The sequence below is a fragment of the Neovison vison genome, chromosome 6, assembly GCF_020171115.1.
Source record: "Neovison vison isolate M4711 chromosome 6, ASM_NN_V1, whole genome shotgun sequence".
NCBI classification, from domain to species: domain Eukaryota; kingdom Metazoa; phylum Chordata; class Mammalia; order Carnivora; family Mustelidae; genus Neogale; species Neogale vison.
Genome location: NC_058096.1, coordinates 222,451,833 through 222,478,023, shown reverse-complemented (window position 1 = coordinate 222,478,023; position 26,191 = coordinate 222,451,833). Strand labels below are relative to the sequence as shown.

Sequence of the window (26,191 nt, the reverse complement as noted above, 5' to 3'; positions counted from 1 at the left end):
ACCAAGGAAAGGCGTTTGAGGTGAGTCACACTCATACAGGGGAAGGAGGGGCTCAGGGCGGACGGTGAGACTAACTTGAAATCAAAGGGTCGCTGAGAGCACACCTCAATAATCGTATGATCCAAACTTTCACATGAAGAAGTTTTAATGAATGCATTCTAGATACTGAACATCTGAAAACTCATTCAGTTGGAAATAATGGTGAGAAAAATGACATCCGAGAAACCTAGCGTGTTCGGACAGTATTTCCGTCTTCAGCCAGTACATTAAGCCTGTTTCACTGTTACCATGGAGACCGTGCCACAAACACAGCCGTTCACTGCAGACGGCCATTATGTAGTCAAGTAATCACTAATATGGATCAGTAGGTAATCAATAAAGAGATCAGTTCAAATGATTATTCCGTAACAGTGCCTTCCCTTTTTGAACAGAAGTCATCTGCCGGAGCGGGTCTGTGAAAGCAGTGAAGATGATCGACGTGGAGAAACCAGAAGGCAGATGACAAGTCTTCCCGTGCGTGAGGATCGTCCTACTGGAGACAGGTCCTGTCACTGCGCCAAGTGTAGAGAAGCCTTCACAGATGGTTCTTTCCCTGATAATCCACTAAGATCCCACCCTGGACACAAACCTAGTCCCTGTGAGGAATGTGGGCCGGCCTGCAGCTGTGTCTCTTGCCCCAGCCCTCACGTGGACACAGGCCTTGTAGAGAAACCTTATGAACCTCAGGACACGGGGGGAGCATCGAAGAGAGACTTGAAGAGTCGCGGTAGTAAACAATATTTAGAGTGCAAGAAATGTGGAAAAAGTTTTATTTGCAGGTCATGCTTTTGGGGTCATGTGAAGGATCACTGTGGACAGAGAGTCCATGTTTGTGACGTGTGCGGGAAACTCTTCATGTATCAGTCCTACCTTACACGTCACATGAGAACTCACACTGGGGAGAGACCCTATGAATGTGTGAAGTGTGGAGAAGCCTTTGGGTCTGTTTCAAGTCTGCAAGGACATGTGAGGACATACACTCGGGAAAAACCCTGTAAATGTCAGCAATGTGGGAATGCCTTCCCTGGTGACTACTCCCTTGAAGCACACATGAGAAAACATGAAAAGGACAGAACCTTGGAATGTAAGGAGTGCGGGCAAAGTTTCAGGAAGCATCTGCCTTTTGAACATCACATGACCACACACAATGTCATGAAATCCTATGAGTGTAAGGAGTGTGGCAGACTCTTTAGATATCACACAGCCCTTGGAGTCCATATGAGGACCCATACTGGGGATAGACCCTACGAATGTAAGGAGTGTGGGAAAACTTATCGGAAGTCTGAACCTTTTAAACTTCACACAATCACCCACAGTACCGTGAAACCCTATGAATGTAACCGGTGTGGCAGTTACTTCCGGGATCACACAAACCTGCGCGTCCATATGAGGACGCACACTGGGGAGAGACCCTATGAATGTCAGCAGTGTGGGAAAACCTTCAGATACCTTGGAAAACTGCGGGAACATATGGTCACACACACGGGGGAGAGACCGTATGAATGTCAGCAGTGTGGGAAGACCTTCAGGTATAACTCATGCCTGCGAGAACACATGTGGAAGCACACTGGAGAGAGACCCTATAAGTGTCAGCACTGTGGAAAAGCCTTCATTCGTCACCACACTCTTGTACTACATACTGCGAGAAGGCACACCGAGGGTGGACACTTGGAATGTAAGGAGTGTGGTGAAACTTTCAGAAAGCATCGACCTTTCGAACGTCACATGGCCACACACGGTATCCTGAAACCCTATGAATGTAAGGAGTGTGGAAGAGACTTCGGGTGGCACAGAGACCTACAGGTACATATGAGGACACACACTCGGGAAAGACCTTTCAAATGTGAGCTGTGTGGGAAAGCCTTTAAGTCTCCTGCAAACCTTCAAGCGCATATGAGGACACACAATGATGAAAGCCCCTGCAAGTGTCAGCAGTGTGGGAAAACCTTCTCGACTCCTGGAAGCCTGAAAGTACATAGGAGGACACACACTGAGGAAAGACCCTGTAAATGTGAGCAGTGTGGGAAAGCCTTCACAACTCCTGGAAACCTGCGAGTTCATGTGAGGACGCATAGTGGAGAGCGACCTTGCAAATGTGAGCAGTGTGGGAAAGCCTTCACCTCTCCTAGATACCTCCGAGCTCATATGAGGACACACAGTGGGGAAAGACCCTGTAAATGTGAGCAGTGTGGGAAAGCCTTCACCACTCCTGGAAACCTCCGAGCTCATATGAGGACACACAGTGGGGAAAGACCCTGTAAATGCCAGCAGTGTGGGAAAGCCTTCACCTGTGCTGCATCCTTGCGGGTACATATGAGGACACACACTAGGAAGAGACCCTATGTATGTCACCACTGTGGCAAAGCCTTCAGGAGTCCATCGCACCTGGAAGCACACAGGCGGACACACACTGGGGAGAGACCTTTTAAGTGTACAGAGTGTGGGAAAGCGTTCAGTTGGCCTCAGTGTTTTCAAGATCATTTGAAAACGCACAACACAGTTAAACCCTATGAATGCAAGCAGTGTGGGAAAGCATACAAGTTTCCCTCATCCCTTCGAGGGCATATGAAGAAACACACTGGGGAGAGAACTTCACTGGTCACTACTCCTTTCAGGAACACGTGAGGAATCACAGTGGGCGGTGACCTTTTGTGAATCTACGGTCTCTGCTAAGACCTTCCAGTATCACACAGAATTGCCACTATCTGTGATGGCACTCACTAGACGGGAATTGTGTGAATGTCCATGCTGTGGGAAAGCCTTCAGGCATCCCTCTAATCTTCGGGGATGCTTGTGAGAGCACAGTGATGTGAAACCCTGTGAAATTAAGAACCATGGTGAAACCTTCCAGTATTTCCTCAATCTGGGAGCACAGACACTGCGGGAAAGCATTTAATCTCCCTAAAATAGTTTTTTAAATGAGAGCCAATATACTGGAGACAAACCCGAATGGACACAGTTTGGGGAACGCTTCCTGTATGGAACGTCATGTATTTTGTTCATGACAATTGTGGCAGGACAGAAATCATTTCATTGTTACAAACATGGCTTTCTTTTTGCAAGTGCCTCCTCCATGATAGAGATGCAAAGTGTCTAATTTCTAGTTCGTGTTTCTGATACGAACACTCATGGTGCTAAGTGTCTTTTGTCTTCTGCATCTGTACGACATGCACTTGTTGTCTCAGACTTGAAGTAATTACCGGGTTATATAAAACACGGTTCTTTTCCATTACAATATCATTTAAACTCACGTTGATAAGAACGTGTGTATGGGAGGGGGGTGTGTGTACAACTTTATATAATTTTAGAAAAAAACTTGAAGTTCATATTCCAAAAATTTCCCAATCTATGATCATCACCTGAGACTTTTTGATTGTTGAAAGTTCTTTTCTGTTCTCTGTTGTTAATAACCAGAATATCTTGACCCTGAATCGCCTCTATATTTTCTATCTTCATTATTGCAATACATATTTTCACAGAAGCTCTCTCCTTTTATTGAGCAGTTGTTAAATTTTTATCTTGTTTTTATCTTCTGAGGGTTATTTTTTGTGTCTTTGGTTGATTTTGTTCCAAATATGACTTCTAAGAATGTGCTTTTGACCTTTGCTCAGGATTGCTTGTTTTGTTTTGTTTTGCTTTGCTTTTCCTGCGGTCAGTGATGGTGGTGGAAATATCAGTGAGGTGCGTTCTTCTGGACCCCAGGCGCCAAAATCTGGTGTGCCCAGTGCCAATAATAGCCAGAACTCCTGCCAAAATACAGCATATCATAGATTTTAGGCATGGGAGGCTCTTCAGTTGTATTGACATTGGATGTAACAACATTTCATGGTCTCCATAATATTCCACAATCCTGAGGTACCCCAGTAGCATACCAGTTGGACTAGTATTTGTGGTTTTGCCCTTGGCAAAAGGAGAGAGTGTAACTCACCCTGTTTTGTTGGACATCAAATGGGATAGTATTGCTGTCTCAGACCTTCAAAAGAATTTGCAGGGTGCTTGGACTACTAGGTCGATGGATTGTGGAACTCTTAGTCTTGGTATTGTGGGTTAGATCACCACAGTCTATGTAGAGATCATGTAAAATAAGTAGTCATCAAATAACATCTTACAAAGAGAAAGGATTCCCAGTAGCACACGCAAGATAATGTTTACTACCTTCATGCTTTTTAAAATACCTACCAGTAAACTATGAAAACAATCTTTCTTCCTTAGAAACATCAAAACATGATGTGTTTGCATTAAGGATGAGGGGTTTTGTCTGGATCCCAGTGTGGTCTGGTTCCAAGATCAGATACCCTACGTGTTTATCTTGAGTTTGAGCAAACTTTAATTTGAGATTTTATGTCCCCTTAAAACTCAAAGTTTCAACAAGTAGATGATGCCTTCCATTGAAAGGCAGAGAATGAAATTGTCTCCATAGTGTGCCAAAGTAGAGACGCAGAAGATTGTCCGCCATCCAGAGCTGCCTTAGGTGTCCATGGAAAGTACAGAAGATTCTGCGGTTCCCTGTGGCATGACTGTCTATGGGTGTTATCCAAGTGAAAGCCAAACTCACTACACTTACCAGCTGGAATCCCAAATCCAGTGCATAGGTGAGTTACGATGAAAAGTTCCCTCTAGTGGCAATGGATGTCAGTGGCCTGTGGGGTTAGAAACAACAGTGTGGAGGCAGGAACATGTTACTTAATTGCTGAGAGGTCCGGGATAGATGTCCGTTGCCAGCCATTGGGTTTTCTCACCAGGAAGACCGTGTTACACGGAGTAGTGCTGGGAGATCATGAGACACTAATGCTTAAATCTTCTATCATGGGCTTGATGCCTGAAGTGCATCTTTATAGACTATTGTCTCATTCTCCCAAGAGATTTTGAAAAATACAGTTTTATCTTTATGAGGCGTACTGTGGGTTCTGCCAATCTCAGCTGAACGTGTTGCCCGTAAAGAACAAGGTAGCAGATCCAGTAGGAACAGACCCCATGGCGCCATCAGAGACGGAACGTGCAGAAGAGGCCAGGAGGTCGTTCGCTTCTCCTGGTTGATTGTTTTGATCACTGCTGCCCAGTTCTGGAATTATGGGCCCATTTTGAGGGAACCAGATTCTGGCATTTATTTTTCTAAGGAATGTCAGGTGCACACATGAAGAGAGGAGAAGCAACAGAGGGGAAGAAGGTGAGTAACTCTCCACGGGCCCCGAGAAGAAGAGGCTGAGAGGCAGGAAGAGACCTGTGGAGATGTTTTTAAGAGGGCCCACTGTTGGAGCTGTTTAGTCCTTGTAGGCAGGGGTTTTGTGTGAGGGAGTTGGCCCTCAGGAGGGTAGTTCTGGTGTCAAGGGCAGAGACTCCTCCCAATGTGCAGATGGTCCCACCAGTTGTTTAAAATGGGCCCCTGGGAACAGCCCCTGTTGTTCCTTAGAGCCCTGGTCTGGGAATGCAGGGAATGTTGGGACGGCCAGCTGGAAGGATCCAGGTGTCTGCAGCCCTTACGTGTGTAATAGGCTTTCTCCAGTATCCTGGCTCCTCGTCGTAATCGCAGAATGTACTGGTTTCATAACTGTTTCACATGTCGCAACTGAAAATTGAGGGGAAAAAAAGAAAGGGGCGCCTGGGTGGCTCAGTGGGTTTGGTCTCTCTCTCTGCCTTTGGCTCAGGTCATGATCTCGGGGTCCTGGGGTCAAGTCCCACATCCGGCGCTCTGTTCTGCAGGGAGCCTGCTTCCTCCTCTCTTTCTACCTACTTGTGATCTCTCTCTGTCAAATACATTTTTTTTTAATTTTCTTTAAAAACAATTTGAAGTCAGTTTTAATCATCCTGAAAAGGCCCATCAGGTTTTTGTGTGCAAGTATGAATTTTGTTCCACTCAGCGGACTTGAGGGAAGATACTAGAATTACTCAGAAGTATTTCCAGCAAATGTTCTAGTGTCCCTGCAGAAACATGCTGTTCCCTTAATACTTCTTAAGATGTTCCTACCGGGCCAGAGTCAACCAGTGTTTGGCCTGGCCCTCACCAACAAGCATGTGAAGTAATTCCTAGAAATAAATTTGAATAACTGTTCACCACACCTCTGGGGATCCTCAGCCACATTGGGAAATGCTAACTGTGGCTCATAGTTCAGTCTTGAATGCAGGGAATTGAGGTTCCTTGGACCCCCAAATGGGCCTGTTTTAACAGGTTCAGGATAGGAAGGATTGGGGAGAGCATCTGAGGAAAAGGGACCTTCAGAGAAAGAATTAGAAGTGGGGGGTGGGTTCATAGGAGATGAGGATTGGGTAGATGGAAAAGAGGAGGAGGCCACTGGAGGACTGGTCTGAACACCAGGTGGTGGCAGCTTTGGAGACAAAGAAGATGGGGGAGGTGGGGACAAGAGGATCAAAGGCCATTTTGATAGCTTTCAGTGGCTCACCTCTGTGAATTTAGAAATGGTGTTTTGCAGAGAAGCACCATTAGGTCCTGATAGCGTTTGGAAATCTCGCAAATAGCCATTGAAGCAGGCATTGGATCTGGTTTTGACAGCTGTAGTCATGGCTGTTAAATTGCATTTTGATAAGGGTCAATTTGGGGAGATCAGAAGTTCCCCATAAGGACTATTGATGTTCTACGTTCTTGTGTAGTTAGTCCATTTAGTTAGAAGCGCATGTGAGGAGAGGTGGTTTTTGTAAATATAACACTAGAGGACGCCACAAGATGGGACAGAGGGATACCCTCAAAGCATTTTGATGTCTGGGATCCCGTTTCTTTAGAACAAAAAGAAAGTCCTAAAACCCACTTTTTCAACAGGAACAGGTCAGGTTCAAAAGCAGTTGGTCTGAAGGCCAGCTCAGGTCCAGAGAGATGGGTCTGGAGGCTGATGGTCAAGAATGAACTTGGAATCGTCTTTGGTGCAAAGAAGGTAGTTTTATCAAAGCACGGGGACAGGAACCAGGGACGGGGCAGTCTGCCCTGGGGTTGGCAGGAGTTGGCCGGTTATATCTTTTTTCAAGTTGAGGGGCACTTATGGCTAGCATCAGTCTCTAAGAAATTTGGTATCAACGTTTTAAGGACCTTGAGGGACTGGCTGTTACTAGCAAAATGCATTTATTGCTATCTAGTAAAAGCTTAGTCTTGAGACCTTTTGGTTTTGTATCAGTGAGCCTTAGGATTGGAGAATGATTGTTAATATACATCTTGGGGGGTAGAGTTGAAGGGAGTTTCTGAAGAATATTTATATCTTCAAGGAAGTTAACAGGATCATGGAAGTAGGGCTAACGTTGAGCTAAGGTTGCTTTTTGCCCGTAGCAAAGTATGAACATCAAGGCAGTGAGTTCCTAGAGGAAAGTCAGCCTGGCCGTCTCAAGGACTTGTTTGTAGGTTGCCAGGAAATTGGATTTTTCTCTTGCATTAATTCTCCACATCACTTCCCCCTGAGCAGTTGTGACCCTTAAATCTTACAGTTGCCGCCGATAGAAGGTCTTCTGTGACGTCTTCCGGCTCCGTGGGGTTGTAGAGGTGTCCCCACCTGTGGACGCCAGGGACTTACATATAGAGAGAGCATTTAAGAAGGCAGTGGCAGCTGCATCAGACGGAGACCACAAGTACGGATCTGCCCTAGTGGAGAGGATCATCTGCTGGCTTGACCTTACAGCGCTGAAGGGGTCTTGGCACCAGGTGGAGAGTCGTGGTAGAAAAGAGCAAAGTGTACTTATTGGAACAAAAGGAAGAAGAGGCAGAAGCCCAAATAAGAGTGGTTTTATTGTTGACCAAAAATCTTATAGTTTCGAGTTCAGCCATCGCTAAAAGAAAGAGACGGATGGTTCAAGGGCCCAGTTGAATATTCAGGTCAGGTGGGACCCCTGAAATACTACTGGGACACGCCGGCATGTGTACACAGCATTCTGTTTCTGTCACAGCACAACATCCACCTTGTGCAGCAGCTAAAGCATCCCCTGCATTCTGTGTCGCACACGCGCTCTGCACAGTTGTGTTCCTTCAGCCTTTAATAGGGAAATGCTATTTGAGTGACATTTAGGGCTTTGACTGCTATGAAGAGCTTCCTTGTGCAAAACAAAACCCTTCGTCCTAAAGAGGAGTAAAGGTGGACGCTAGGTGGTCATACCAGTGAAACACAGCACGTGTCCACCGTTGTTTTCAACGTGAAAGGTTGGCTGGGTTGATAATGGTTTTAATACTGGGTCTGTCCATCCAGGCCAAACCCAGAGTGCAATGGTCTATCCGGCCTGGGGGAAGCCATGGTTAAGGTTAGAGCCATACAGCCATTGGGCTCTGTTAGGAGCCAGCCATGTAATTCTGGGCCTCCTTGTCCACTCAGTAGTGAACCCATCCGTGGCCTAAACACTGACTTGTGAGCAAACTTCTGATGGTAGCCTCTGTAACGGCTGTGTGCTGTTGGTTCATGTGTTGTCACTGTTTCCTTTTTTCCCCAGCGTAGAATTGCCTTTTGGCTTAACTGTTCCATTGTGGGGTAAGCCATAGCTATTAATTCCGGTTCGGTGTATTCCATCTAGTGTGTACCCGGGTTTGCTTAACGTGGCTGCTGTCGGCTTGGCTAAAGGCTCTACTTGCCATTTTCTATCACTAGAGGCAGTTCCTGGGGCAAATTGTGGCTAAGGGTTAAAACCATCAAAGCCCTCTTTGTTTGAGATCTAGCCTTAACAATATCCTAATAATGAGGAGTCACTGGGAAGTGGTAGAAGACTTGTCCCAGACATAGGGCATCCCCAAGTGCATCAGCCAGTCCCATCATACGCGTAGTGAGGCTACCCATTATGTCCATCAGTCCGCAGTCAGCCGCATGGAGGAGGGCACCCCCTAGCTTCAGGAGTGATTTTACCATCTCATCCGTGCACAATAGGTCATGGTGTTCCTTGAGTTACACGATTGTTGGGGGACCCATTCCCATTGCCAGCTGTTCAAGCAATCATGTGTTGCTCGGATACTGGTATTACCCTCACAGAAGCAGTAGGGGATGTTGTGAAAAACAATACAGAAATCCATGATGTTCTTTTTTTTTTTTTTTTTAAGATTTTATTTATTTGTCAGAGAGAGAGAGAGAGCACTGGCAGACGGAGGCGGAGGGAGAAGCAGGCTCCCCGCCGAGCAAGGAGCCCATTGTGGGACTCGATCCCAGGACGCTGGGATCATGACCTGAGCCAAAGGCAGCTGCTTAACCAACTGAGCCACCCAGGCGTCCCAAATCCATGATGTTCTAAGCGACCTTTCAACACACATAGTCTTTACAGCAAACTTCCCTAGGAAACCTCCTGGTTGGGTTTGAATTCAATCGGTTACTGATTTTGTCCAGTTTTGAGCAAAGGTCTCATGGCCCAAAGCAGCTAGACGAAGGATGTGAAGGGATCACAGTAGACCAACGAGGAGGAAGCCTCACACGGGACTCTTAAGATCGGCAGCTGTCATGGTGACTTACTTGGCTGTCTGGTGCCCAAGACAGACAACTTTGTTTAAGGACAGGAATAAAGAGAGGGCATCAAACCATTCCAGCCCTGGCACTAACTTCTAGCCAAGAGGCAGGCTTTCCCTGCCCCAACAGTAGCCGTGGGCTACAGGATTGCAGCCTGAGCAATGGACCAACTCCTTGAAAAGTCGCTGAAATGGAAATAAAGGAAGGGAAGGAATTTGCAAGCCAAGTTTGCTCTGAGGCTTGGAGTCCAGGTGAGAAGAATCAAGCCCCATATTTCAGTGCCAGAAAGATGTGAACTGTGGTCGAGAGAGAATTCTTGAAATGTCTTCAGTGCAGAGAGTGGTTTATAAAGCATGGTGATAGGAGCCGTGGGCAGAAAGAGCTGCCCTAGGTGTGTGAGGACTGCCTGATGACAGACTTTCAAGTTGGGAGGGACTTAGGGATAGCACATCTGTCTAAAGAATTTGTTACCAAGTTTCCCAGGTCCTTGAGGGGCTAGCTGTGGTTAGGAAAAGGTCATTTATTACCGTCTAGTAAAACCTTAGTTAAGAGACGCTTCAGGGGTGTATCAGTGAGCCATTCGCTTCGAGGCTGATTGTTCACATGTATCAGGGTAGGGGAGGGTAGAGATAAAGGAAGTTATCCAGTTCTCTTGAAGGGCATCTCCAAAATGCAGTTTATGCAAGAATGCATTCTTAAATGTGCTTAGAGTCACTTGCTCAGTAGAATTGTATGTACATCATGAATACCCATCACTCCGGTCCCCTTCAGCAGGATCGCAGATCTCCCAGCCAAAACCAGGACAATGTGGGTGTAAATTACAGTGGACGAAAGGACCTTATCCTGTTTCACAGCCAAAGCCAATGTGTACATAGAACCTCAAGCTTTCACAGTCATCAAAGAGAAAAAATAATTAACAGGTTTCAAGGATGTGCTCAGGATGTCCTTCCATTTCTAATCACTATCAAAAAGATAGTATTTAAAGGATGACATGTATCAAAGTTAAAGTAAGTTATTCAGGGGCCCCTGGGTGGCTCAGTGGGTTAAGGCTTCTGCCTTCAGCTCAGGTAATGATCCCAGAGTCCTGGGATCGAGCCCCACATCGGGCTCTCTGCTCAGGGGGGAGCCTGCTTCCTCCTCTGCCTGCTTGTGATCTCTGTCTGTCAAATAAATAAATAAAATCTTTTTAAAAAAAAGTTATTCAAGTAAATCTTATGAAGGAAGAGAACCTAATGTGAACATTGTGCAGTTATATTCACTGACATCGAAAAAGACCAAAACAAATGCAATTCTGGTGCATATTCTAAGAAACAATTAATCAATGTTGCCATGATGTGTATAATTACCAGAGAGCTGAATCATTTTAATAGAATTCCACCAATATTATAACCAATTTTCCCCCTGGAACTTCATAAATCCAATTGTATAATTCTATAAATAAGAACAAATGTGAGAAAATAGCCATTCTTTTTGAATAATGAAGTGAAGGGACTTACCCTAATATGATCAAGCATTAAATACTCACCATGTTGTAAGATAATGATGAAAGGGTGGGAGCATAGAAGTATATTCACATAGAAATCAAAGGTCATCAGTTAAAATAGAAACCCCTTTAAGTTCCTGGCCTTTCATAACGAACGATTATCTAGGGACATGTGCTTTATCAAATGCATCTCAGTTCCAGGCCTTAGACAACTCTGCACAGTATCCCCAGCCCTAAAGAAGCTGTCCTGGGAAACCCAAGAGTGAAAGAAACACAGGGAGAAATCTTCATGAATTTGCATTCAGTAAGGTCTTAAATGGGAAAGGAAAACCACAAGCAACACAAGGAAAAGTAGGTAAATTAGGTTTCTGCAAGATTAAAATATTTTGGGTATCAAAGGTCGCTAACAAGAGATTGAAGGACACCCCAATAATGGGAGAACAGATCCACAAATAACATACATAGGATTTTAGTATCCAGAATACACAAAGAATTCCTACGTGCATAGAAAAACTCAAACAATGCAGTTAAGCACTGAAGGAAAACTTGCCAAGTTTTCTTTGTAGCGATGGCCCATAAACGCAGTAAAGCACCCTCCCCATTAAGGGAAACACAAGTCAAAACCATGAGGGGATACCTCTTTCCACTCACTGGGAGGGCTAGGATCCAGAATTCAGAAACCAAGTCTCATCGAGGATGTGGGCAATTGGGACCCCCTGCGCATGGCTGGTGGTAATGTGAAGGGGGCAGCCGATGTTGGGAAAAGTGTGGTGGTTCCTCAAGAAGTTTATCACGGAATTAAAATGTGACCCAAGTATCCCCGTCCTACCTAAATGGAAGCAGACACGTGTGCATGAATGTGAGGTGAGAAGCTGTTCAACACCCGCGGACGTGGGTTACCGCTCCAGGACCGCCGGCGCGGACAGACGAACAGAGTGCAGCGGGGACGCAGACCTAGAACTGTCACCCACAGAAGGGAACGGAGGGTCACGTGACGCGCTGCGAGGGCCTGGCAGAAGTACAGGGCGCCGCGGAAACACCTGAGACGGCCGGCGGGGGTGAGAGTCCGTTTCCGTGAGGATACAGAGGAGTCTAATCTGTAGAAACAAAGTTGCTCGGCGGCGGCCACGAGGCATCGTGTCCTGGCTGTTCTGTCAAGTTTGTTTGAAAAAGGAAGACACAATTCCCAGGAAAAAAGCTCATGCCTTTTTTCCTTTCCTTCTTTTTTTTTTTTTTTTTCAAGATTTTATTTATCTGAGAGCGAGCGAGAGTAGTGAGGGCGGGGAGTGGCCGAGGGGGCGGGACAGGGACGAGCAGGATCCGGAGGCCACCTGACCCTGAGATCGTGACCTGGGCCGCAATCAGGAGTCCGCAGCTCGGTGCCCCGCGCTCCCACCTTTCAGAGTCAAACTGGGTGTCCGGTGTCTGTCCCCGCTGTACCACGTCCCGACCTAACAAAGGCGACAGCGCCCTACAGTCCACGTTCGCAGGGACCGGCTGCAGACTGGACCTGCCGTGACCTTCCTGGCAGGATACAACACGCACACCCGTCTTCCAACGTGTCCCGGCTGCGGCCCTGCCTGCTTGGGCCGCGGGATCCCTGAGAGAGTGGAGGGCGGGGCCTCGCGGGGTCGCAGCTCAGGCCCCAACCCAGGAAGGCCTCGCCTTCCACGGTGACGTCACTGGCTCCGGCGTTGTGCTTGAATACCGAGGACAGGTGCACGTCCCCTCACCCCGGTGCCGACCACAGACGGTTCTGTTCTGTCGCATTCCTGATGGGGGCGTCGCACAAGGAAGGATCCGCGGGGAAACGGAGTTAGACTCCCGGTGCGGGAGGAGGTCGCAGGCGGGTCAGCCGGCCGGGGTCGCACTGCGCGGGGAGTCAACCTCGGGGCAGGCGGGTGGGACGACCGCGCACAGCAAGCCTCAATCTGGATCCGGGAGGCGGGGCCTCGGACTTCTGCCCAATTAGGGACCATGGGGGGGGGGGGGAATGGAGCCTAGACTACGACCAATCAGAACGGGAAGAGCCGCAGGCTGTCCTGTCACGGTGCGAACTCGCGGAGTTCGGAGCAATGTCCAATCAGGGCCGCGGGGCGGTCGCTGTATTCCTATCCAGTCACTTTGCAGGATATGGATCAACGCCCAATCGGAGCGCGGGGGCGTGGATCGCGGTGAAAGGCCCAGCCTCCGGAAACTGTCCAATCGGGCCTGGCGGGCGGGACCCCGCCCTCTTGGACGCGTGTCTGCGCGCGCCGCGGGCTGCTGCTCAGTGGCCCGGAGCCGGCCCAGGTGTGCGGCGCGCGCAGCGCCCACTTGACCCGGCTGCAGTGCCGCGTGGAGGCGTCCTGGAGAGCACGGAGCGGAGCCCCGAGATGGTGAGTCGCGGGCCCGGGCGACACGGGCAGGGGCTGCATCCGGCCGCAAGTGGCGGTGGGTCTCGGTCTCCAGGCCCTGGGGGTCCCGTCCGGAGTCTCCGCCCTCGGCCGCAGGGTGGGCTTCCGGCGTCCTGTCCCCCCTCCTCGTCGGTGTCCCGCTGGCCCCGACCAGAGTCTCTATCGTGGGCCAGGGTTGGGGGTCCCGGCGTCCTGTCCCCTCTCCTCGTGAGAGGCCTGTGGTCCCACCCGATAACCCGCGGTGGGCCGTGTTGTGTTTTCCCGCGTCCTGTCGCATCCCCGCGAGTGGGCCCAAGGGTCCCATCCCGAGTCTCTGCCTTGGGCCGCGGGGTGGGGGTACCGGCGTCCTGTGTGGGTCCCGGCGTCCCATCCAGGTGTCTGTCTGGCGTCGGGGTGGGGTTCCGACCTCCTGTCTCATCCCAGCGTGCTGGGAATCCTGTGAGTACCTGAGTCCCTGCCTGATGGAGGGAGGCGGGACCACTCCCCACGGGGCCGTAAAGGAATCAGGGTCGGGGGACCCATGGTGGACCTGGGAGGTGAACTCAAATACGGGCTTGGCTGAGGCACTTGGTTGCAGAGAAGTTCCAGCGGAGACAAGGTCCGATGTCACACATCCTCCAGAGTCTCCAGGGACCTACAGCCAGAGCTGTACTTTTCTGTGTCCAGCGGCTGAGCAGGAAAGCCCAGGGTCAGGATCGGCCCCGCGCGGAAGGAAGGCCTCGTGGCTCAGGGGCCCAGGGCTTTTTTCACCAGCTCTGTGCATGCCCCAGTGCCCCCCTGCAGCCCGGGGCCTTTGGGGAGGACAGTAGCCTGGGTCAAGTGTGTGCGGGCAGGAAAGGGACAGTGCTGGGCAGTTGGTCACACCGGTGTCCAGTGAAACATTCGAATTTAGGGAGGAGAGACTTGTATTGAGAAGAATGAGGGCGAAGGCTGGGGGGCGGGCGCTGTGGGGCTGGGGGCAGGGGCTACCTCCCTGCGACCACCGCTGTGAGCAGAAGACCCGCCAGACCAGCGTCTCAAGAGCTGTGTAGGAGGGGGTTTCTTTTCCAGAGAGGAGTAAGGAAGCGCAGGCATGGCCAGGCCTGGTGCCGACCTGGGGCTCCCTGAGGCCAGCCTGTCCACGGGAGGGGCTGTCCGTGGCTCAGGCAGGCGGCAGCCCACGTTCAGGGTCCGGAGCTAGGAGAGAAGCCAGAGCAGCCCTGGAACAGCAAGCACTTTGTGACCACGGGTCCGTGGGGACCAGCCGCAGAGCGAATCGTGGGTGCGGCCGAGAGTGTGGATTTGGGGGGGTCTGTGGCCGGCCCTGGGGCGGATGAACAAGGGGGACTTGCCGTGAGTCCTGGCTTGGTGGAAGGGGAAGGGGCCCTTTTTGCAGCCTGCCGTTTCCCACACCCCCCAGAGTGGGGGAGGGCATGCCTTTCACCTCCAGGATGTTTGCCCAGGAGCTCCGGGCTCAGGGAGAGCCTGCCTGTCACTGAGCCCCGTGGCCGCACTGTCCCTGTCGAGCTCGGCGTGGACAGCTCGTTCTCAGGCAGCCTTACGTGCAGCAGGTGGAAAAAAACGGAATGCTTTCTGCCTCCTTGCTTCCCCTTGAGCGGGGAGGGTGGTCAGTGGGTCACGCCTTCCTTTTCCTGCGGGCTCTCGTGTTATTCTGGGGCTTATCCAGAGAATGTCCCCTCGGGGGAAAAGTGTCTCAGTCCAGGAAGTGTCCCTGTTCATCAGGTTTGGGGGGAAGATGCAGGGGGTTCCCCGCCTTCTTGCCGGGGACGCCAGTGCTGGCGAGCCCGGCAGACTTCGGTGCCGCGTTTGCAGGGTAAGATGCTCCCCATCTGGTGTGAGCAGCTCCCAGGGTGCTGCCCCAGGACTCCTGTTCTGCTGCTTTGCCTTCACAGCTCTCGCTCCGTTTTCCTCACCCAGCGGGGAGGGCTTGACTGTGGCTCTGCTGAAATTGCTCAAGGGGACGGGGCTGGTGTGGTCATGACCGAGGTGGCTGCCGTGGGGCTCCGCAGCCCTGGTCTGGGTCGCTGCCGTAGGCGTCTGCCGCGTGGGTCCCAGAGTTCACTCCGCCTTCCTGGGCCTTACACGGGCCTCGGGGTATCTCATGCGCGGTTCTTGATTGGTCACTGCTACTTCATTCTTACTTTTGTTTCCAAGTGCGAAATGCAACTCAGTGTTTCTACACTGGAGAGAAGAATTGTGGGTTGTAGATTATGGCTAGCTTCAGTTTCCTAGGAAATGATGCGGGCCTGCATGCAGTTTAATCCTGTGTGCCGTTGGCACCTCGAAATGCCGGAGGTATTTTTGTCCATCTAATGTGTGAGCCAGAGTCTCCCCCTTAGGATGCACTAATTCTGAATTCCTGTAATTGAGGCTGAGCATGCGGGCTTCCAGCTTGCGTGGAAGTCTCCTGCCATGTTCCCACCTCTAGTGTGTGTATTGATTTATGGGTCTTTATGTACTCTGGACACGAGTCCTTTGTCATTTTTAGGCAGTGCAGGCATTTGCTCCTGGAGGCTGGTTTTCCTTTTCACTCTATTCAGTGCTGCTGAATGGACTCCTCTGAATTTTAAGAGAATCGTGATTGACAGTGCTTTCCGTTGTAACTTATTCTTTTTCCCTTTATATTAGAAAACTTGGTAATAGCAAGTCCTAGAACATTTGTGTTACCTCCTTCTGCAAGTGTTCTGCTTATAAAATCTGCATTAAATTGTTTTTTCTGTATGAAGTTGGTATGAAAGACATTGATCATCCCCCATAGATAACCTTTGGCACCACCTCCTGTGTGAAGGTGTCCAGCATATCCACCATTGGGCAGAGCCCGCCAAGACTGAGCAGTGTCTGCTGGGGCAGAGGCCAGGAGTGGGCAGTGTCTGGTTGGGACTGGGCGGAGCCTTCCTGGAGTGGGCGGTGCCTGCACGACTGGGCAGGACCTGCCAGGACTGGGCAGAGCCTGGTGGGTTAGAGCTTGCCAGGAAAGTGGAGGGGGGGGGGGTGGCTAGGCAGAGCCTGATGGGAGTGGGCGGTACTTATGGGGACTGGGAGGAGCCTGCCAGGGCTGGGCAGTGCCTGCGGGGGACTGGCCAGAGCTTGCTGGGTTGGAGCCTTGGGCCCTCAGCAGGCAAACCTGGCTCAGTGGCTTCCGGCCCACTGGTCCCTCTCTCTGCTCTTGCATACCTCCTGCCGCATTCCGTTGTTCCTCACATGCCGTGATGTGTTTTAGGGAAAGTCTCTTCCCCCTTGTTCCACAGAAAACTTGGCTATTCATAGACACTTGCCTTCAATTTCAATTTTTTGACATAGTTTTTCATACGTTCAAAACCAAAACCCAGCCTGGTTTGGGATTTCGTGGAACGTCATGAAAAGTCTGGGGTTGATGCACGGCGGGCGGTTTTCTTCCAGAGAACACATGCCACTCTTCCATTTCTGCCTTTGCATTCTCCTGTCACCCAGGAGCATGTTAGAACGTTTTCTTTAGGATCCTTTTCTGTTTTTACCAGACACTGTATCTGGAAAGCCTCTCTGGTTCTCCTACATCTTTCCATTTTGACACAGAAAACTTCAGTTCTGACACTTCTGGTCATTGGCTATGCAGCTGTTTCCCCAGTCTGCAGCTGGAGCCTGGGGTCCTACAGTCCAACTCAATTCTGGCAGCATCAGACCCCAGAAGCTGGGGTTCAGTCCCCATCCATGAGCCTGTTGCTGTTCCTAGAGCCTCAGGTCCCCCACAGCTGTCCCACTTGGCTACAGGTCAGAGCTTCCCATGACCCCCTCCTTGGATTAAGTTGCTGGAGCTGCTCACAGACCTTAGGGACCAAACACTCAGCAGTTACCAGTTTATGAAGGAATATGATTCACGGTACAGGTGAACAGCCAGATGAAGAGGTACACGTAGGGGAGGGTCCTGAGCACAGAAGGTTCTGCACCCCATCCTGCTGGGATTTTAGAGGTGTCCTCACCCAGGCGTAGTCCATGGTTAATTCTGAGCCCAGACCCTCTCCTGAGACTGGAGGGGTGTGGTGGGGGCTGAGAAGGGCTGAGAACTCCCAGCTTGGGGCGTGGCTTGGTCTTTCTGGCAACCAGCACCCATCCCCGAGACACCCAGGCACCTCATAAGCATAAAAGTTGCTCTTATGACTCCAAAATTTATAAGGATTTCAGGAGCTCTGCTAAGAACCTGGGGCAGAGACCAATATGTATATTTTCTCTTACCACACAGACATGCTTGAGGACTTTAAAAATGTGTAATAAATTGAAAATTGTCATTAAAATTAGTTACATATATTCTAGGTTAGACTCTAAAATTTTTCATTTTTTTTAAAGATTTTGTTTATTTATTTGACAGACAGATCACAAGTAGGCAAAGAGGCAGGCAGAGAGAGGGGGGAAGCAGGCTCCCTGCTGAGCAGAGAGCCCGATGTGGGGCTTGATCCCTGGACCCTGAGATCATGACCTGAGCCAAGGGCAGAGGCTTAACCCACTGAGCCACCCAGGCACCCCTCTGTTTTGTTTTGTTTTGTTTCTTAAATTCCACACAACTGAGGTCATACGGTATTTGCCTTCCTCTGACTTATTTCAGTTAGTGTAATATTTTCTAGCTTCATCCATATTGTTGCAAATGACAAGGTTTCATTCTTTTTCATGGGTGAGTAATATTCCATTGTATAAATATGCCACATCTTCTTTATCCACTTATCAGTTGATGGATACTTGAACTTTTTCTGTATCTTGGCTCTTGAAAATAATGCTGCAGTAGACAATCAGAGTGCATATATCCCTTTGAATTAGTGTTTTTGTATTTGGGGGTAGATACCTAGTAGTGCCATTGCTGGGTCATAGGGTAGCTCTGTTTTTAACTTTTTGAGAAAACTCCATGCTGTTTCTGGAGTAGCTGCATGAGCTTGCACTCCCAGCAACAGTGCATGAGGGTTCCCCTTCCTCCGCATCCTCGCCAACACCTGCTGTTTCCTGTGTTACTGACTTTTGCCATTCTGACAGGTGATTTATATTCTGACAGGTGTTTTGATTTCTATTTCCATGATGATGAGGGATGTTGAGCCTCTTTCCACGTGTCTCTTGGCTATCTGTAGATCGTCTTTGCAGGAATTGTTCATGTCTTCTGTCCATTTTTAATTACTGAGAGTGTGTGTGAGCGGGGGTGGGGAGAGGGAGAGAGAATCTTAAGCAGGCACCATGCCCAGCTTGAAGGGGATGCGGGGCTCGATCTCAGTGACCCTGGGACCGTGATCTGAGCCAAAATCAGTAGTTGGGGGCTTTACCGACTGAGCCACCCAGCACCCTGCCCATTTTTTTAGTTGGATTGTTTTTTGGATGTTGAGTTTTATAACTCCCTTATATGCTTTGGATACTAACTTTTTACTGGATGTGTCATTTGCAAATACATTCTCCCATTCTGTAGGTTGCCATTAGTTTTGTTGGATTGTTTCCTTTGCTGTGCCAAAGCCTTTATTTGGATGTAGTCCCAAGAGTTTATTTTTGCTATTATTTCCCTTGCCTCCAGAGACATCCCTAGAAGAAAGTTGCTGTGGCTGATGTCAGAAATTCTTGCCTATCTTCTCTAGGATTTTTATGGTTTCAGGTCTCACATTAGGTCTTTAATCAGTTTTGAATTTATGTTTGTGTGTGGTGTGAGAAAGTGGCCCAGTTTCTTTCTTACACATGTGGCTGTCCAGTTTTCCCAACACCATTTCTTCAAGAGACCATCTTTTTCCCACTGGATATTCTTTCCTGCTTTGTCGAAGATGAATTCACTATATAATTGTGGTTTCATTTCTGGAGTTTCCATTGTGTTCTTTGATCTATTTGTCTGTGTGTGTGTACCACACTGTTTTGATTACTTCAGTCTTTTTTTTTAAAAAAAAAGATTTTATTTTATTTTATTTATTTGACAGAGAGAGGTTACAAGTAGGCAGAGAGGCAGGCAGAGAGAGAGAGGAGGAAGCAGGCTCCCTGCTGAGCAGAGAGCCCGATGCGGGACTCGATCCCAGGACCCTGAGATCATGACCTGAGCCGAAGGCAGCGGCTTAATCCAATGAGCCACCCAGGCGCCCTTGATTACTTCAGTCTTGTCACACAATGTCAAGTCCAGAATTGTGAGACCTCTAGCTTTGCCTCTTTTTAAACATTTCTTTGGCTATTGGGAGTCCTTTGTGGTTCCACTGAAATTTTAAGGTTGTTGTTCCTAGCTCTGTGAAAAATGCCCTTGGTATTTTGTTAGGGATTGCATTAAGTGTGTAGATTGCTCTGGGCAGGATAGATGCTGGAACAATATTTGTTTTTCCAGTGCATAGCAGGGAATGTCTTTCCATTTCTTTGCATTGTTTTCAATGTCTTTCCTCGGTATTTTACAGTTCTCAGAGTGCAGGTCTTCTACCTCTTTGGTTAGGGTTATTCTTATGGATTGTACATATCTTAACTATTTTGTTGAAAGTGTGAATGGGATAATTTTCTTAATTTCTTTCTGCTGTTCGTTTTTGCTATATGGGAATGCGGCAGATTTCTTTACATTGATTTTGTCTCCTGCCACTTCACTGAAATTGCTTATCAGTTCTAGCAGTTTTTTGGAGGAGTCTTTTAGGTTTATTGTGTAGAAGATCATGCCTTCTGCAGACAGTGAAAGTTTTACTTCTTCCTTAATGATGGATGCCTCATATTTCTTTCTGTTGTCTGATCGCTGTGTCTAGGACATCTGCTACTATGTTGAAAAAAAGTGAGAGTGGACATTCTTGTCATGTTCCTGATCTTTGAGAAAAAGCTCTTACTTCTTCCCCATTGAGAATGATATTATCTGTGGGTTGGGTTGGTTTTTTTTTTCTTTTAAGATTTTATTTATTTATTCATTGGAAAGGGTGTGTGAGAGTGTGAGCAGGGGCAGGGAGTAGGGGCAGAAGGAGAGGGAGAAGCAAATTCCCTGCTGAGCAGGGAGCCAAATGCGGGGGCTTGGTCCCAGGACCCTGAGATCACTATCAGAGTCATAGGTAAATGCCCTGCTGACTGAGCCACCCAGCCACCCCTGTGGGTTTTTCATATATGGCCTTTATTATGTTGAGGTATCTTCTCTCTAAACCCACTTTGTTGAGGATTTTTATCATGAATCGTTGTTGTACTTTGGTAAATGCTTTTCCCTATCTGTTGAGGTGACCATACAGTTCTTGTCCTTTCTCTTATTATTGTGATACATCATCTTGATTGATTTGTGAGTATTGAACTACCCTTACAACCCTGGCATAAATCCTACTTGATCGTGGTGAATGATTTTTTAAAAAGATTTTATTTACTTACTTGACAGAGAGACACAGAGAGAGGGGAACACAAGCAGGGGGAGCAGCAGAGGGAGAAGCAGGCTTCCCGCCGAGCAGGGAGCCCAATGTGGGCCTCAATCCCAGGACCCCGGGATCATGACCTGAGCGAGAGGCAGCTGCTGAATGACTGGACCACCCAGACGCCCATGGTGAATGATTTTTTAAAATGTTTTGTTGGATTCTGTTTGCTAGTATTTTGTTGAGAATTTTTGCTTCTATGTTCGTCAGAGATACTGGCCTGTAGTTCTTCTTTTTTGTGGTGTCGTTATTTGATTTTAGTGTCAGGTTAATGCTGGCCTCATAGGGTGAAGTTTTCCTTCCTCTTCTATTTTTTGGAATAGTTTGAGAAGAGTAGGTATTACTTCTTCTTTAAATGTTGGGTAGAATTTGCCTGTGAAGCCATCTGGTCCTGGGCTTTTGTTTGTTGGGAGATTTTTTATTACTGATGCAGTTTCTTTGCTTGTTATGGGTCTGTTCAAGTTTTCTATTTCTTCCTGTTTCAGTTTTTTTTTTTTAAGATTTTATTTATTTATTTGACAGACAGAGATCATAAGCAGGCAGAGAGGCAGAGAGAGAGAGGAGGAAGCAGGCTCCCTGCTGAGCAGAGAGCCCGATGTGGGGCTCGATCCCAGGACCCTGGGATCATGACCTGAGCCGAAGGCAGCGGCTTAACCCACTGAGCCACCCAGGCGCCCCTCAGTTTTGGTTGTTTATATGTTTCTAGGAATTTATCCATTTCTTCTAGGTTGTCCAATTTGTTGGCGTGTAATTTTTCACAATATTCTCTTATAATTGTATTTTTGTGGTGTTTGTCATTTCTTCTCTCTCATTTGTGACTTTATTTATTTGGGTTTGGTTTTGGTTTGTTTGTTTGTTTGTTTGTTTGTTTTTTCCCCCATGGGTTCGGCTACAGGCCTATCAATTTTATTGATTTTTTTCAAAGGACTAGCTCCTGCTTTCATTAATGTGTTCTATTGTTTTTTAAGCTTATATGTCAGTAATTTCTGCTTTAATTTTCCCTACTGCTCTAATCTTTATTATTTCTTCCTTCTGCTGGTTTTAGGTTTTGTTTGTTGTTCTTTTTCCAGGTCCTTTATTTGTAAAGTTAGATTGTTCTTTTCTGAGGTCTTTCTTGCTTCTTGAGGTCGGCCTGTATTGGTATAGACATCCGTCTTAGAATCACTTTTGCTCTGTTCCAGAAGTTTTGAAACATTGTGTTTTTATTTTCATTTGTTTCCATGTGCTTTATTTCTTCTTTTATTTCCTGTTTAACCCATTCATTGTTTACTGTTGAGTTATTTAACCTCCATATATTTGTGGTATTTCCAGGTTTCTTCTTGTAGCTGACTAATAGCAGTGTGGTCAGAAAGGATGCATGATATGCTATCAGTCTTGAATTTGTTGAGGCTTGTTTTGGGGGCTAATATGTGATCCGTTCTGGAGAATGTTACATGTGTACTTAGGAATAATGTGTAGGGGCACCTGGGTGGCTTAGTTAGTTAAGCGACAGTCTTTGACTCAGTTCGTGATCGTAGAGTCCCAGGATCAAGTCCTGCATCAGGCTTCCTGCTCAGCAGGGAGTCTACTTCTCCCTCTGACCTGCCCCCCCCGCCCCGTCATTCTCTGTTTTAAATAAATAAATAAAATATTTTTTTTATTTTTTATTTTTTATTTTTATTTTTAAGAAACAAGGGTACATTGGGCTCCCTGCTCCACGGGGAGTCTGCTTCTCCCTCCCACTCCCCCTGTTTCTGTTCCCTCTCTTGCTGTGTCCCTCTCTGTCAAATAAATAAAACCTTTTAAAAAATAAAAAAATAAAGAATTAATGTATATTCTGGAATTTTTTTTTTCCAAAAAGATGTGTTGCTTAATTTCCATGTATTTGTGAATGCTTCTGTTTTCCTCACATTATTATTTTTTTAAGATTTTATTTATTTATTTGACACACAGAGAGAGGGAGAGAGAGAGAGAGAGAGAGCACAAGCAGGGGGAACCTCAGAGGGAGAGGGAGAAGCAGGCTTCCCACTGAACGGGGTGCATGATGCGGGACTTGATCTGAGGACCCTGGTGGGATCGTGACCTGAGCTGAAGGCAGAGGGTGAACCGACTGAGCCACCCAGGCATCCCACAAAGGAATTTTTGATAGATATGTATTTATTGCCATTTTATTACTTGTTTTGTAGTTGTTTCTGAAGACTTTTTTCTGATCTTTTCTTTCATGGCTTGCTGGTTTTCTTTAGTGACATACTTGGATTTCTTTCTTTTTATTCTTCGCATATTTATTAGTAGATTTTGATTTGTGGCTTCCGTTAGGTTTGTATGTAATGTCTTCCTCATAGTTTGAGTTTGGACCCATTCTTTACTCCTCTCTGTGGAAGTTCATAATGCCTGGCTTGATAAGACTTAATAAACACATGCCTCCCTGGGTGAGACTAGCTGGAAAGCAAGGGGGTGTCCACAAAACCGGGCCCCTTCAAGGCTTCTGGGCTGAAAAGAGCCAGGTCCTCACTGCGGCTTGGTGCACTCACCCAGGGACTAAATGCTTGACTTAGGAGAAACATTTACGCCCGCACGTTCCCTATCTGCACACCCATCCTGAGCATAGCTCATTCTGTTCACACGATACTCCCTATGCCACTGTCCTGATTATTATAGTTTCACATTCTTGTTTCCCTTATTCCCTTGTTGTTTTGATGACATTCACAATAAAGATGGAGACAGCATTGGCTTGGGGACCTTTCGCCACTAGACTGTCTGGTTCCCATGCCCTCTCCTTTCCCCAGCTAAGGTATCTGGACTGATCTTTTCATTCACCACCTCAGGGTTTCCTGGCAAAACCCAACACCTCTCCTCCCCACATTTTAGGTATATGGTCCCATATTTTACATCCTTTTATTTTGTGAGTTCTGATGTTTTGCAGAAATACTCGTTTTTGCTGCTTGTGTCTCCCACCTTCATATTGTCATTTTTGCTCAGTCCTTTTCTCTCAAAAAGTCCCTTTTAATATTCCTTCCAGGACTGGTTTAGTGTTCATGAACTCCTTTAGTTTGTCTGGGCAACGTTATTTCTTCTTCTCTTCTGCATGATAGCCTCGCTGCATGGAGGATCCGTGGCTGCAGGTTTTGCCAACTCAGCCCTTTGACCATGTCTTGCCTTTCCTTTGTATGTGACGGTCTTCGTTTGTCTTGCTGTTCTTAATAGTTTTTCTTAATAACTAGATCTTGTTGCTTTAATTACAGTGTGCCTTGGTGTGGACTTGCTTTCGTTCATTTTGTGGGGGGTTCTCTGTGCCTCCTGGGTCTGCCTGTTTCCTTCCTCAGATGACAGAAGTTTCCGGGTGCTGCGTCACATGTATTCTCTGCTCCCCCTTCTCTCTTCTTCCTCTGGGACTCCTATAGTACGAGTGTTGTCATGTTGGATGGGATCCTGAAGTCTGTCCCCATTTTTCATAATTCTCTTCTGTTCAGTCCGGTTGCTTTCTGTTTCTCTGTCGTCTGGTCACTAATCCGTTCCTCTGCTGCATCCCGGCTGCCGCTCATTCCGTCAGGCCTGTTTCTTGTTGTGTTGATGGAGCCCGTTATCCCTGCTCTAAGGTCCTGATTTCCGTGTTGACCTTCTCGCTGATGCGCTTCACTCTTCTCTCAAGTCCAGTGACTGTCCCTGCGCTGAGTCCTTCTACTTGCTCCGTCAGGCGTGTTGCTTCTGTCTGTTCCGCTTAGATCTCTGGCCATGGTCTTGTCCTGTTCTTTCGTTTGGGACAAATTCCTGTGTTTCAGTTTGGTCTAAGTCTCTGCCTGTTTCTGCATCAGCTGTATCGGCTGTTTTTGAGGGAAATGGCTCTGTGAAAAGGAGGTCCTGTCTCCAGTCTCCGAGGCGTGTGCCCTGCTGTGTTGTCCTGGCTGCTTTCCCCTTCAGGACAGTCATCCGAGAGGCCCTCTTTGACCGCCACGGGCAGTGTTTGGTCCCGGGCCGGAATGTGCTATGTTTCAAGTAGGTGTGCTCTGCTCTGCTCGTGACAGGAGCCTTGTCACCACGGCTGCTGGAACCAAGGCTCCACAAAACTCAAGTTCGTCGATGAGGGATGAGCTGGGGTTTGGGCTGGACTTCTGGGGCAGGGGGTCCCGCTGCCCTGCGCCTGGGGGAAGCATGACGGAATGGCGGTTCCACCAGGGCACAGCGTGTGAGACTTGGTGTAAGGAAGGGAGGTCGCACATGTCCGCCCTGTGCTGGTTCCCGCAGGTGGCCCTGTGCTTATGCAGAGGGACAGCAGAGGGAAGTGACGCCAGCCAGTTCCTTTGTTCTTGGACGTGTCTCTCGGTGAATGTTGCCGCTCTGGGACGTGCTCCTATTTTTTCTTTTTAAGATTTTTTAAATTTATTTGACAGACAGAGATCACAAATAGGCAGAGAGGCAGGCAGAGCGGGGTGGGAAGCAGGCTTCCCGCTGAGCAGAGAGCCCGATGCGGGGCTCGATCCCAGGACCCTGAGAGCATGACCTGAGCCGATGGCAGCGGCTTAACCCCCTGAGCCACCCAGGCCCCCTGGGATGTGCTCCCTGATGAGCATGGAACCTCCTGCTGTGTTTCCCACGTGCCCTTCAGATGCCTGTCCGGGCTGCAGGTCTGTGGTCTGTCTTTCCTCCAAGGTCGGCACCAATGTCCTCTGCGCTCTCGCAGAGCCAAGCATGCTGACCCTTAAAATCCAGGTTTTATTTTTTTAAGATTTTATTTGTCAGAGAGAGAGAGAGTGTGTGTATAAGTAGGGGGAGAGGCAGAGGGAGCGAGAGAAGCAGACTCCCCCCTGAGCAGGGAGCCGGATTCAGGACGTGATCCAGGACACTGGGACCAGGACCTGAGCTGGAGGCAGAGCCCGGCGTCCCTACACTCCGAGCTTTAGCCCCACTGGTTGCAAGAACTCACGGAATTTGGAGCCACTTGTGATTCACTTTCCAACCTAATTGTTACGGGGACTCATGTTCCTTGCGCGTTCCTCCTGATGCTCGTCTGTCTCTTGTGCTTGGTGGCAGAGGTTCCCTCCCCACCGTAGCGGCCGTGGTCTCTCCCAGCCGTGGCCCCGCACCTGCTGCCTTGTCCCGCGTGGCCGCTTTTCTGCCTTCAGTTGTGGAGTTTGTTTGGTAGCGCTCCCGTCGATTGCCGGGGCACTCAGGATGACCTAACAGGTCTCTGGTTGTATTCCTAGGATGAGGTGAGCCTAATGTCCTCCTTCTTCAGCGCCGTCCTCGCCTCCCCCCATTGTCTAAAGTTTCTTTTAAATTGCTGCTGCTCATGATTCAAGTGGATGCGATTTATTTTTGTATTGTGCTTGTATTCTGGAAGCTTAACAAAAATCTGATTTTCTGCTCATCTTCTAGTTCCTATGACTCTTGCATAATACTTTTAGCTCTGAATATAGGCAACATTTTTGCTTATAATTCTGACATATTTTTTCCCCTCTGGTGGCTCTGGATGGGCTGTCACCTAGGAGTGAGGTCATGGGACTCCTTTTCACCAAGATTAATTGGGAAAAGTTTGCACTCTGTACTCTT

The 26,191-nt window shown here is 48.2% G+C and overlaps 1 protein-coding gene across 1 annotated transcript in view; it reads left to right on the top strand.

The window, feature by feature from the left end:
- Positions 1-13,216: 13,216 nt before the first annotated feature.
- The window catches only part of LOC122909899 (zinc finger protein 791-like), a 32,928-nt gene continuing 19,953 nt past the window's right edge, over positions 13,217-26,191 (top strand). Inside the window, exon 1 of the mRNA XM_044254595.1 lies at positions 13,217-13,310. Coding sequence (XP_044110530.1) covers positions 13,308-13,310 — 3 coding nt within the window. The 5' untranslated portion in view covers positions 13,217-13,307. The remainder of the gene's footprint in view (positions 13,311-26,191) is intronic.